The sequence below is a fragment of the Spodoptera frugiperda genome, chromosome 7 (assembly GCF_023101765.2).
Source record: "Spodoptera frugiperda isolate SF20-4 chromosome 7, AGI-APGP_CSIRO_Sfru_2.0, whole genome shotgun sequence".
Lineage (NCBI taxonomy): Eukaryota > Metazoa > Arthropoda > Insecta > Lepidoptera > Noctuidae > Spodoptera > Spodoptera frugiperda.
The window spans coordinates 8,190,687-8,203,605 of NC_064218.1; the positions used below are offsets into that span (position 1 = coordinate 8,190,687).

A 12,919-nucleotide genomic window follows, 5' to 3' on the forward strand; every position below is an offset into this window, starting at 1 on the left:
CTGATCTTGCATGAAAAACACGAAAACAAAAACGATTATTAAAACACAAAAAAAAAATGTAGCGTTTTTCGAGAGCGTTCAGTTTACAACCCTGTATAGGTATGATGACAACTACTCAAATTCAAAACGCATAATGATACATTTGTATTAATGATGTATAGAATTATTTAGCTACATCATAATTGTTTGGGTCATATATGTAGCATAATCATAATTTCTCTAAACGAATTAACGAACAGTACGAAAACTTAAGTTTAAAAATATATCGATTAGTTGGAGTAACAATATCTTTACATATCTCTATTACTTATAAAATTCATAACCAGTCTCAAAAAGCCGTAGCCGTTTAACCCTTTAACCGCCGCAGTTGTATATAAGCAACTTAATATTTTATAGTTGCTTACATACAACTGCGGCGGGTGTATATAAGCAACTTAATATTTTATAGTTGCTTATATACAACTGCGGCGGTTAAAGGGTTAATAAACCTCTTACGTTAACTCGGTACTAGTTGGATGCAGAAGATCTAGCTTTGCACCGAGTGGTATTGACTCCTATGTAACAGAAGCCAGCATCAATCCCATGGTCTTTCAGGTACTTCAGCCAATGTAACTGCTTCATTGACGGCTTGTCTGCATCAGTCTTCACTTCGAGGAACTTTATCTGACGAAAAATATTTACTTTTGGTGATTTTTGTGTCATGACTTGTGTTTATGTTACATGTATGTGTCTTAATTGTGTGAGAGCCGAAGTATGGCTCTTCCCCAACCCTTAAATTCCTAACCGCGAAAATCCTGGCAACTCACTTGAAACGCGTCTGGTTTTTCGGGTGTCCATTGGCGCGGCGGCGATTGTTTACCATCAGGTGAAACGTCTGCTCGTTTACCGGCTTATAACATAAAAAAAAAATATAAAGATCTGGCATATGTATTTTTAACCATCCATTTTTCTAAATCACCAATCCCTAAAAGACCGGCAACGCACTTGTAACTCCTCTGATGTTAAGGGTGTCTAAGGAGTGTGCCTCTGGCTTACCATCAGGTGATCTGCCTGCTAGTTAGCCGCCCTACTCCATAAAAAATCATACAATTATTGTGTACTAGCTACTTCCGCGCAATTTCACCTACTCTGCTCGGCTCCTATTGGTCATAGCGTGATGTTTTATAGTCTATAGCCTTCCTCGATAAATGCTCTATTCAACACGAAAAGAATTATTCAAATCAGACCAGTAGTTCTGGAGATTAGCGCGTTCACACAAATAATCAAACAAACAAACTCTTCAGCTTTATAATATCATTAGTATAGATATACAAATAATAAATGCTTACCTTTCTAGTAGATATGTTCCAAAGAGTAACATCGGGGAAGCCACTCCGCGAGTACCCGTAGTCGAGTGCCAGACGGCGACATATGTCCGCGACCCCGCGCGGGCGCAGACAGAACACCACCTCACAAATGGTCGCCCGTCCAATCGTACGCAGCATGTCTGATACCACAGCTGGAAGTATAATGATTGAGTTGAATCGTGTTTGATGGTGTTAAAAGGTGATTTTAATTACAATTCTGGAGCTTCCTGAATTTTTTTTAATCGTTGCCTCACATTAGGATTTTTCTCGTGTCGTGGATGCGTTTACAAATATACAAGTTCACATACACATAACACCCAGACCCGAAACAACTATTTGTGGATCATACAAAGAGTTGCTCCGTGCGGGAAACGAACTCGGTAAGAAAGCTCGAAAGCTGGTTGCCCAGCCACCACACCAATTGTGCAGTCAAGTGGGTGTATAGTTTGAAATTATTTTTGGATAATTTTTTTTTTTTTTTTTTTTTTTTTAAATCGTTGCCCCACATTAGGATTTTCTCCTGTGTCGTGGGTGCGTTTACAAACATACAAGTTCACATGCACATGACACCCAGACCCGAAACAACAATTTGTGGATCACACAAAGAGTTGCTCCGGCGGGAATCGAACCCGCTACACGTTGCACGGCAGCCAGTTGCCCAGCCACCGCGCCAACTGTGCAGTCAAAATCACCTTCTAATGGGATAAGTTGTTATTTGTAAATGTAAATAAGGGACAAAGTATATTTTGTTTGAGAACTAACATAGCTATTCAATCGCAATATATATTTTTTTGTTGTTAATATATAATCAGTAGCAGATACAATACAATTTATTAAACAGTTAATTACAACATGACTTACTTTCAGGCCGTTTATCCCACTGGGTTTGCAAGAAAGCCACCAATTGTTCATCATTACACTCCTGTATGAAAGTCAGTCTCTCGTCGATCAAAGTCTTGCGGTTGGTATAGAAGTGGTTTGAGAACATATCGAGTGGGTACCGCTGGTAGTGGTTCATGAAGATGCCGGTCAAACCACACGGCTTGCTGTAGATGATGTCCCAGAATAACGCAGTGTATATCGTCGTCACTATACGACCTTCCCAGTGCTCCCCTGTTTTAAAAAGTTAACTTTGAGTCAGAATATTTTGATATGAAAATAGGTCTTAACTTTATTAGTAAGTTATTGTGTTACTAAATTGTTGTTAGGTCGTGAATTTCTTTAATAGATTTTCATCCTTATACATCTTGGTAGTAAAGTTGAATATTAACTCATTAAACTGACTTATTTATTTACTTATTAGGGACACAAAAACAATTGCATGTTAATATTTAAAATATTACCTATTATATTGGTAAACATATAATCCACACCAATGTCGACGGATTAAAAAAAGAACACTATAAAAAAATGGAAAGATAATTTTGTCACCTATTACCAACTAACTCAATGCGGGTAAGAAGATTTCAAACCTATAATTAAAAATTATAACCCCAGGTTTCCTCACGACCTTTTCTTTCACCATTTGTTAGGGGTGTCTAAATAATCTTGGAAAGTACATTATAACTCGGGAAAAGTCACATGGTAGGTTTCGAAGCTGCACTCTCATGCATAAGAAGCGGCGTCTTAAAATTTTAATGCTTGAAGAAATTCATGTATATAGTGTATGTTATGTAAATGCTTACCTTTGGTGTATTCTCCATCATTAAGATAATGAGTAATGCAGTAGTTCTCAGCAGACTCTCTGCCTCGACCTTCTGAATTGCGCAGCTCGAACTGTAGCTTGCCCCTCTGATTGGTATTACTGTAAGATAAAAGTTTTAGTAATTTATCAGGCGATTATAACACTTATGTAGTGTTATTAAGAGTTATTTTATTCAAGAACAAGGGCTGCATTGGTGATAAGTTGCTATAGAAGAGTTCAATTTACGCTAAACCATTATAGACTTTGGCAATTATTAAATTATAAAAAGTATATGTGTAAAAATCGTAACAACTTGCGTTCCATAGTCTCTGCCCACCCATGGGCGACAGGTGTGCGGTTATGTATGTATGCGAGTGAACTTCTGCACAAGTTACAGGCGTCGCTTAATGTTCGCTCGCATAATCCAAACCTTCCTCAAGAATCACATTCCCTATTGGTGGAAACCGTAGAAACACCTATACAGTAACTTCTTGAATGTATTGCGTTTGTACAGACTGTAGACTACCCTACTAGACTGTGCTTTAAACGTAAAGCTAACGTTTAAAGTAATCTAAACCTGAGCGCGTTCAGCGCTCTGATTGGCTGGCTCGAATAAACCAACCAATCAGAGCGCCGAACGCGCTCACTTATTCGAACATAAAGCAAACTCATACTAAGGGTACTGAAAGAGGACTCATTTTATAATTATGGAAGGAAACTTACTCCACAGGTTGCTTGTATATATGGTTTCCTGGCAGATTTTTCTCAAATACAGTTTGTTTGTCTGCATGCTTCTGTAATTTATGTCTCAATGTTTCCTTCAAGTCTATATTGCGTTGGGTGGCGAGCTTCAGCGCGCGAGGACGTAACGCGTCTTTCATATGCTCAGACATATCTGAATTCAATGCTTCCAGTAATGTCTCTGCAGCCTAAATAAAAATAAAAAACTGCATTAAAAAAGCGAAAATTACTATTATTAGAACTGATAGGTCCAACATCCATTGATAGGTTAGAAGCCAGTGCCATAATTTCTAAACACAATTATTCATTAAACTCTTTATAGACACCTAATACCGTAAAACGGGGTGAATAGAATTCGAGGGTGAATAAATGTTGGGAAAATGTTTTAACATCTATTCACCCCATTCCTGTGTCTATTTACCCTTTGAATTCTATTCAACCCATTTACTGTTATTAGAATTTTGTGACCACTATGTTATTTTTTTTATATGAGCTTATGGTACCGACTAGCCTAGCTATCAGTGGGTTTAGGGGCAATCCATTAATTCATCATCATTAATTACGTCATACCTTAAGGGGGGAGGGGGGTCGACGAAGTGTGACTTTATATGACAAGGGGTGGGAGAGGTCTTAAATTTCGTGACGTCACATTTCAATTATTATAATCTAACTGTTAAAACACGAACTTGAAACTATTTTCTAAAAACTCAAAAAAATCTAAATGTATAATTATAAAATGTAACGTCTCACAAATGTGACCAATTGTGACAAGGACAGGGGTCAAAAATCATGAAATTCGTGTGACGTAATTTATGGATGGCCCCTTATGAGCAACCGCATCACCTGATTCAAAGGAGAAATATTAAAATAAACTCTAAACTCACCCTTTCATAGCTATCCAAATGGGTGTGTAGTATAAGAGCCTTCTCCGAGTACCACTCATGTCTCTTGTGTTGCCTGAACGCGATCTGTCCGAGTATAGTGTCCAGTACCTCCACTGCTAGCGTATAATGCTCCTCAGTTTTGGATTTCTTCAGTTCTTCAACTCCAGCAGCCATTATTTTGATGTAGAGATCTGGAGGTGTAAATCTACGTAGCCATGGTGGTAGTGATTTGTACCTGCAAATAAAATGATTGTTCTTGTTATTGATGTGATTATTTGTAGAAGACCTTTAGATTTCGTGTTGGATTATCCATGTCGAGGAAGGTATTTCCAAAGATTCTTCAAAGTAGTAAGGTCTACAATGTTACCGCTGCGGCGCGTTAATGCCGGCCTCATCTAGCTATTTGAAATATTGACGTATAAAAGTGTTATTTTATAATCTATTTACAGAAATAAATATCATTTATTTATCATTTACCTAGCATACATTCCAGACACTACACAACCATTTGTATACCTATGAAAGGGTGAGTTTAGAACAAAATTAGTATATTGCAGGGCAATAAAGCCTAATACTTAGCAAACAATGTACACCTCTGCATACCTTCTCATAAAAGCGACATGTTATTATGTAAATAAATATTGAATACATACCGTTTCATAAGCTCCTCTCCCAGTCCCTTGTACAAGGCGTGAGCTAGTTTTGTTATTTCACACTTGTCTGAAGATTCCTTCAAATAACTCTCGTACAACATATGTGCTTCGAAGTACCTGTAAAATACATAATGTCTTTAATTATATGTTTCTAATAAAATACATGTATATTGTGTATGTTATGTAAGTGCACAATATATGTGCATAATATATCTTTAATTGTTTGCATAATTAATGTTTTTCTAAAGAAAAAAAAACTTAGTTATTGTATTTTTTTTTATCATAGAATGACAAAATAGCAGACTGATAACCTGATGATAAGGAGTTACAAGGCCGTTGCTGTCATTTAGAGGATAGGGGATTTATTAGAGTATTTAAACGAAGTCCAAATAACGTAAATATCCATGCATAATGTTTAAAAAAAATACCTGTCAAATTCTTCTTTATCTTGGAACACACAGCTCGCATCATCAACAACCATATTCTTATCAATCGGATAGGGATCCCTTTGAATTTTGTCGTATACCAGCACCAGTTCCAGTTGCCGATCTCTTATGATGCTGTAGTCAATGCCCAAGTACATTAACACATACAGTTTGTAGAAGGTATCTTGTGCCAACTGGGACAGCTTGTAACAGCGACCTGTTTCTTTTTTTAAGCTGAAAACATAGTAATATATTACTATAATTTAGTATATATGCTGCTCATGAATATGAGCCTCTAGCATGGCTTGAAACTAGTCGAGTTCCTCGTCAAAACATTGTGAGTAAGCCGATAACATAATAATTAATTTAGTATGTCTCACGAAAGTTACAATAAAATCAATATATTACTATTATGTAGCAGCACTAAACAGTTGCAGTCAGCAGCAATGTGCTCTGTCATAAACCACATCATTTCTTACCACTAGGCAAGATGATCGCCAAACATCAACCAATTTCCGATTCATTTTCATTATTAGTGTTAGAGAAATTACAACCATGTACTTACATATCTAAAACTCTGCTGCTATTATCTTTCACTTTTATTCCTGTTATGAAGTTACTGATAGGTTTGTGTTTACAGTAACTCCTCAGAGCTTCAATAGCATTCTGTTTACTCTGAATCTTTAGTTTTAGCTCTTTGGCTATTTTTAAAACTTCTTGTCTCTTCAAAAGTTTCACATAGTCATCGAAATCCATGTTTGAATCACCTGAAATATATTGTTTAATGTTTGTTAAGAGTATACAACTACATTAACACTTTTTATTCTGCCTAAGCTTTTGTGAATGCCTCTAGTGTCTAGAAATGTTCTTATAGTTAATTTAAGTCATGTATTGTGCAATGGTATATAGTTGATTGTTTTTGTTTTACTTATTTTATTATAATGTCTTTTTTATACTTTTCCTTTTAATTTCAATTTTATTTTATAATTATATATTTTGTGTGTGTTAATTTAATCGATTTGTTAAACCATGTTATCATAAATAAGTTAATTAACTGCAGAGGTTGAAATGGTGAAAGTTAAAGCTCCGCTGACGTTCAGCAGTGGTGACGGCGGCGCTAAGGATTAAGAATGACGTCACTAGCAAAAATGCTCAACACATCTTTCTTATTGATATGCATAGTGTTCATCCTGACAAACTACAGAGTTCAATAAACTCATACACAATAATATTCATAGTATCCTGCAATTAACCGTATGCCCTAATTTGCATTTGATGACTTTAACCAGACTTGTACAGCAAATTGCACAAGGTTACCATTACCACATGTTTTAGAATTAATATTTTTGTAACCATCTTTAAATTTAAGTTTCATACTGTGTTTGTGTATGTAATTTATACCAAATACACTAATTCAGAAATTATACTTACAAACACTAATATCTGATTATTAGTATGTTGTCCTATGTGATATTTTGGTGTACAATAAAGTATAAAGAAATAAATAAATGATATATATGAAATGTTGTAAGAATGTATGTATGTCAGATTGTTAATTTTCTATGAAAAAACTACTTGATAGATTTGGATGAAATCTAGTGCAAAGTTAGATTATAGTCTAGAATGCCACATGGAGTAATTTTTATACTGGAAAAGTAAGTGAAACCACTCACAGAAGCTAGTCAGATACAAGATTGAATAGAAAGTATTACCTTCAGTTCCAGCTACGGTGAGGAGACCATAATTTTCCAAGCTGGAAAGCAAATTTAACTTATCCGGACTGCTTATCTTTACTTCTTTTTTCTTATTTACTATTTCGAAAAGATCATCCAGGCGGTACCAAGTAGTGGTGCGCCAGTACAAACGGCAAATCAGATCCTTCCCAAGGTTTGGTATTATTGTATATTTCTCTAGGAGAACTTGTGATTCTTCTGCCAGGAATGATCTTAGAGTATCAGACTTCAGATACTTCTCAACAATAGACAGGAGAAAGGAAGCTGTAATATTAAAATATAGTTAATGATGTAGTAAAAAAAAGTGAGTGTAGATATATAAATCAACAGTAGGTGATCTAAGATTTTTTTTTGAGATATTGAGCTATATAATTCATTTAATGAAAGAAATTTGGTGATTTTGTATATGTAAGTTAAAATAGCAAAAAAATTTAGCTTAGTCAATTAGCCTTTCAATCATCGAAATTTAATCCATGCTTTAATACAACAATAAAAAGGATTATGTTAAAGAATCTTGCAACTCTTTATTTTGAAACTATAAGTAATCTGATGTAATAGTAGAATTTCTATCTAATCAAATTACAGACCTATTTCATGAAATTTCCTAGTTATAAAACAGATTGATTCTAAGCCATAGCTTAGCTAAAATCAGTTAATGCACAACATTTAAAAAAATTACAAGAATAATGTCACAAATTACTTTCATTTGCTAATTCTGTTCTACATGAAACCAAAATTAATTTGAACAAACATCAAGGAGGTATATAACTAAGATAGATCTCTCTCTCTCTCTCTCTCTCTCTCTCTCTGTAATCTTTAAAAACAAATGTGTAAGAACTTACTTTTATCATCCACTTGGTTTGTTTGAAAATTGTCTGTAGGACTCGAGGTAAGAGCAGAGTCCCCAAATGCATTAGTCAAATTTCGTTTAACTGGAGTTCTTACTGTAGAAAGCTTCTTTTTAGTTGGTGAAAAGTATTTCTTACTTGATCCTGGACTTGGGTTGGGACGCTTTGCTTTGGGAGTACTGGGTGGTGGACTAAGCACATCTCCAGGAGACAAGTTATATACAAATGTAGTTGATGATGAGTCTGATGCCTCAGGTTCTACAGAACTGGAGTTGGGAGACTCCGGAGTGAGTGAGTTGGAAGATGGTGTCGCATCTGCTGTCAGTGACTCTATGCTTCTCACAGATATTCCTTTGAATGGCCTCTTCACTGGAGTTGCTTCCTCCTCACTGTCACTTGATAAAATTATAGTGTCCTCTTGACTTACTGCAGTTTCCTCCTTTTTCGGAGGCTGCGGTGCCTCAGTTATCTGAGTAGATGAAGTGCTTGGAGTTGTTGGCTTCTTCAAACTCAAACTACGCCTTTTATTCATCTTGTTATTCACGCACCCGTTTGATTCGACAGGCAGCGTCTTTGATTGGATTTGGAAAAAACTAGTCATTCTTGTTTGTTGACTCATTATTCTATGTATATTTTAGAATATAATAGAAGATCTACCTACTTGAGGTATGTATGCCAAACTTTTCTCACCTGCACCACCTCTCGAACTTTACAGCAAAGTAACTACACACACAAGCTATACTTCTTGTCGCATTTTACTGTCGTCAAGTGAGTAGTAAATAACACCACCATTCATACGTTTATACAAAAATTGCAAAAAACACGGTAAGTAAGAAAGAAATTCTATTGCAATATGCATGCAATACGACTTGTCAATTTTGTAGGGAATTTCGCGGCCTTTTTAGACAGTATTCACATGACATAATCGACAATGACACGAGCCAACAGCTGTCAATACAAAAAGTAAAAAAATAAAGTGGTGGGCGTTAGTTACTAAATAGTAATATGTAACAAAATTATCAAATAAAATCATAACTATGCATATCGAGTAAACGCTAACTTGATAATATCCTATATAACCGGTTACTCTAACGTTAGAAATGTAATTCTAAACCTTTGTTTTATTAATTTATTAATGTACAAAGTAAGTACTGCTCTACTCTATTAATATTTGCAACGCAACGTATCGCGGGTTCGATTTCAGCATGGAAGAAATCTCTGTGTGATTAACAAATTGCTGTTCCGGGTCTAGAAGTGAATGGATGTACCTATATGAATTAGTACTTATGTTTGTAAACGCAACCACAAATCAGGTCCAGATAATTTCTAGTGCCAGACTATATTATTATCTTTCGTTTTTGAAGAGCATATTCTTTGAATAAGATATTTTAAGGATTTAACATACCATAAATACTTAGTACAAAAAGTATGAAGACCGGAGAACAGTGCAACATCACAGGCACTTTAGGCTTTAAACGAAAAAGTAACATACACAAAGTAATAGATTTAGGTATAAATATTGTACCTATTTAAACTAGTAGGCTAAGTTGGACTACGCAAAGACCGTTTTGTGCAAAAATGTCTCGTGAATATAGAAAATTTTCTTTAGGTGCAAACAGTAATATAATTGGCAGGCGTGTGAGCTTGAAACCGTACCTGCGTAATAAGCCAGTAAGTACAAAACCGATTAACTGAGTGCTTTTTCATTCCTCATCACAATTTTCTTCTGATTAATGTGTAAAGTCTGGCCAACGAAAGCTGACCAAGAAAAAAAAGCTGTAAATTTAAAAAAAACAAGAGCTGTCAACACTGACTATAAGCTGCTTAAACGGTCTTGATAATATAATTATTTCTATTATTCAAGACTAATACGCCATATTTACTCTGCCTTGTTGGTCTAGTGTTCGCTAGCGTGTCTGCTGAGCAAGAGGTCCTTAGTTTGATACCCGAATCGGACAAAGTGTTACCTATTGGGTTTTTCTATCAGGAACTTCTCATTATGTAACAGTCAGGGTGTCTGGATTTGTGCCCATATAGGACTTGCCTTGACTTGACTTCCAGATTACTTTTACAACGTAATGAAAAGAGGGTACGATGGGGCTGACATATTTTTACCCGACTGCCAAGGAAGGGTTATGTTTTTATAAAAGTACCTAAAAAGATATATAGATTAAAAAAAACTTTTACAATGATTCAATTAAGTATCTGTAGGTACCCTTAGTACGAGTTTTCTTTACGTTAAAAGTAATCGAAACGAAAGTAATCGGCCGGCTCAAATGAACCAACCAATCAGAGGGAACCTGCTAAAAGGATAAGAAGTCATTACGAAAGGCCTATGTTCAGCAGTGGACCTGTGGACTTCCCATGGCATATAATGACGATGAAGCTTACTTAACACGTTAACTGCTACGTAGGTTACCGGTGACCTACGTTAGTGGAGGATTTGCTTTCAATAGTTTTCTGATGGCAGTTAAAGGCTTAATACTTATAATCTTGGCCCTTAGCCTGTACCTAGGTAATCCATCAACGTTATTCTACCTAAACAATAACCAAAAAATGTATCCTAGGAAATCTAGGTAGGTAGTAGGTACCTATGTGTAGCAATCGGGATCATTTCCGATATACCTAAATGTTATATCATTATTATAACATTTAAAATATCACGCGAGAACAGTCGTCGAAACATACACACCCTCTCTTCGATGTTATGCAGAATTTTCAGGTAGGTAGCATATAAAGTAAATTATGTATAACTAACATAACTTACATACATAGCGTACCTATCTTTAATTAAGGTTGCTATGTTGTACCAATTGATCCAACAACATGGCTGAAGTCAAACCCGCGTCTAAACAGGTCCGGATTTATCAACCTACATACCGACTTAATCCAAAGAAACGCTTTGATGCCGAGAAAATAGAAAAAGTTCTCAAGAGGATCGTGGATGGGGAGTTAATTGAGATTGAATACAGCGAGAAAGTAGTTCCAGATTTATGTTTAAACCTCGCCGAGATGATACGTAACGCCATTAAAGAAGAAAACTATGACAGGTAGGTACATTAAACTTTGTGTCAAAAATTCTATCAAAATTTATAGAAAATGTAATCATAAAATCCATGAATGATACAAAATATTATATAAGTACTTAGTTCCTAGACAATGTTCGCCGTATTGTCAACATGATGTACATTTTACCAATCATAGCCGGTGTCTCGGTCGTCTCCTGTGTTTACTGTTACTGCTGTCGAAGGAGCAGATGTTAAGCAAGCTGATGTTTATTATGAGTAAGTTTATTTTAACCGTTGGTGTAGTATGATGTACCTACCTACTTAACTATTGTGTTATTGTGGATACCTATAGACGGCCGTTGGTACCATAATTATGTTGGGTAGACTCGTAATCAGAACTTCTTACTTAAACGAACGTTTACCTATATAATGATTAACTGGAATCACAATTTCCTTCAATGTACCTGCGCGTTGATTAAAATATATTGAGATTATCGACACATATCTACACGTGATATCGTCACGCCTGTCTTCTGTTGGGTACACATACACACACGGCATTCTATTGTTGTACGTATACCTAGCGGGTCTAGGGAGTCTACCGACTTCCCAACGCTGGCTCATTTGATTAACCTCTTTTGTTAATCTCCCTACATGCATCCTTTCAAAATTATTTTTGTGTATATTAGAAGAAACGCACCATCTGAATTCAGTGGGTACATCCTTTTTGAAAAGTCAATTAAAATGTTAGTAGCGAGTTACCTAAGTAAGTACTTATTTTACCTATGAGTCTAATCCAATCTTAGTGTGGACGTTTAAAAAAAAATATTATTATAAGATGTAACAATTGAAAAGTCTAGTGGTGGGGCAAGTGCGAATGCCGAACAAGGGGTCTCGGGTTCGATTCACGAGTCGGGCAAAGTATTACTGGACTTTTTTCGGATTTTCGAAAATTTCTCAGTAGTAGCACGGAGTTTGGAATTGTGCTCAGTATATGGCAATAGACTCATCCCCTATTACATGGGACTTATAACACAAATGGTGAAAAGTTGGTATACATTGTATAGCGGCATTACATACGTGCTGTCATCTGCACCTCTGCCTTCCCCTTCAAGAATATAAGGCATGCATTTTATAACTTGGTTTTATGCATTGTTTCAGGTACAGAATCATTGTGAGTGTGTGTATCGGTCAAAAACGGCAGCAGAGTGTCCATATCTTCCATACGTTCTTATGGGACCACGAACGTGATGCCTTTGCCTCGTACAATTACGAGAATCCCCATATATTTGCTAATGTAGTTGTCTATGGAGTGTATCTAGATTAAAAATACTAAATAAATCGTAAAATTTGTCTACAAAATGTATATTTGATACAATTAAAAATATTTGTTATTGGCGTGCTCGTTCTAATCTAGTCATATAAATAATATAAACCTTAAACATTTTTCTATTTATTTTTTTAAACGTTGCCCCTCACTGGGTTCCTCAATTGTTATTGGTGGACCACACAGAATATTGTTCCGTGCAGGAAAACCGCAACTCGTTGTACAGCAGCAAGTTGCCCAGCGCCATTGTTGCAATCAATGTATAAATAA

General features: G+C 35.7%; 2 protein-coding genes across 3 annotated transcripts; one reads left to right on the forward strand and one right to left on the reverse strand.

Moving 5' to 3' along the window:
* LOC118266153 (fanconi-associated nuclease 1-like) lies at positions 1-9,190 on the reverse strand. The gene is made up of 11 exons (XM_050694831.1): positions 8,309-9,190; positions 7,446-7,730; positions 6,299-6,500; positions 5,737-5,967; positions 5,309-5,425; positions 4,656-4,890; positions 3,754-3,959; positions 3,032-3,150; positions 2,208-2,459; positions 1,329-1,498; positions 1-663 (listed from the first exon to the last, which is right to left on the reverse strand). Exons 1-11 carry the CDS (start codon positions 8,931-8,933, stop codon positions 508-510), a joined length of 2,598 nt encoding a protein of 865 aa, XP_050550788.1. The 5' UTR covers positions 8,934-9,190; the 3' UTR covers positions 1-507.
* Positions 9,191-9,805: 615 nt separating this feature from the next.
* LOC118265749 (dynein light chain Tctex-type 5-A) lies at positions 9,806-12,768 on the forward strand. Of its 2 annotated transcripts, XM_035578863.2 has the most exons (3): positions 9,806-9,985; positions 11,171-11,364; positions 12,484-12,768. In XM_035578863.2, the coding sequence occupies exons 1-3, from the start codon at positions 9,893-9,895 to the stop codon at positions 12,647-12,649; spliced, it is 453 nt and encodes a 150-aa protein (XP_035434756.1). In that variant the 5' UTR covers positions 9,806-9,892; the 3' UTR covers positions 12,650-12,768. The 2 variants fall into 2 exon arrangements, 1 of the variants encoding a protein (XP_035434756.1); XR_004782780.2 differs by lacking the exons at positions 9,806-9,985; positions 11,171-11,364 and adding an exon at positions 11,380-11,598 and having other exon boundaries at positions 12,484-12,720.
* The last annotated feature ends 151 nt before the right edge of the window (positions 12,769-12,919 follow it).

Bases quoted from the DNA above. Each gene is read 5' to 3' on its own strand.
- LOC118266153 (XM_050694831.1), bottom strand. From the start codon at position 8,933: ATGAGTCAACAAACAAGAATGACTAGTTTTTTCCAAATCCAATCAAAG. The intron at 7,731-8,308 runs GTAAGTTCTTAC...TTAATATTACAG, and splicing joins AAACCAAGTGGATGATAAAA to CTTCCTTTCTCCTGTCTATT. The intron at 3,151-3,753 runs GTAAGTTTCCTT...TTTATCTTACAG, and splicing joins ATATACAAGCAACCTGTGGA to TAATACCAATCAGAGGGGCA.
- LOC118265749 (XM_035578863.2), top strand. From the start codon at position 9,893: ATGTCTCGTGAATATAGAAAATTTTCTTTAGGTGCAAACAGTAATATA. The intron at 9,986-11,170 runs GTAAGTACAAAA...GCGTCTAAACAG, and splicing joins CGTACCTGCGTAATAAGCCA to GTCCGGATTTATCAACCTAC. The intron at 11,365-12,483 runs GTAGGTACATTA...GCATTGTTTCAG, and splicing joins AAAGAAGAAAACTATGACAG to GTACAGAATCATTGTGAGTG.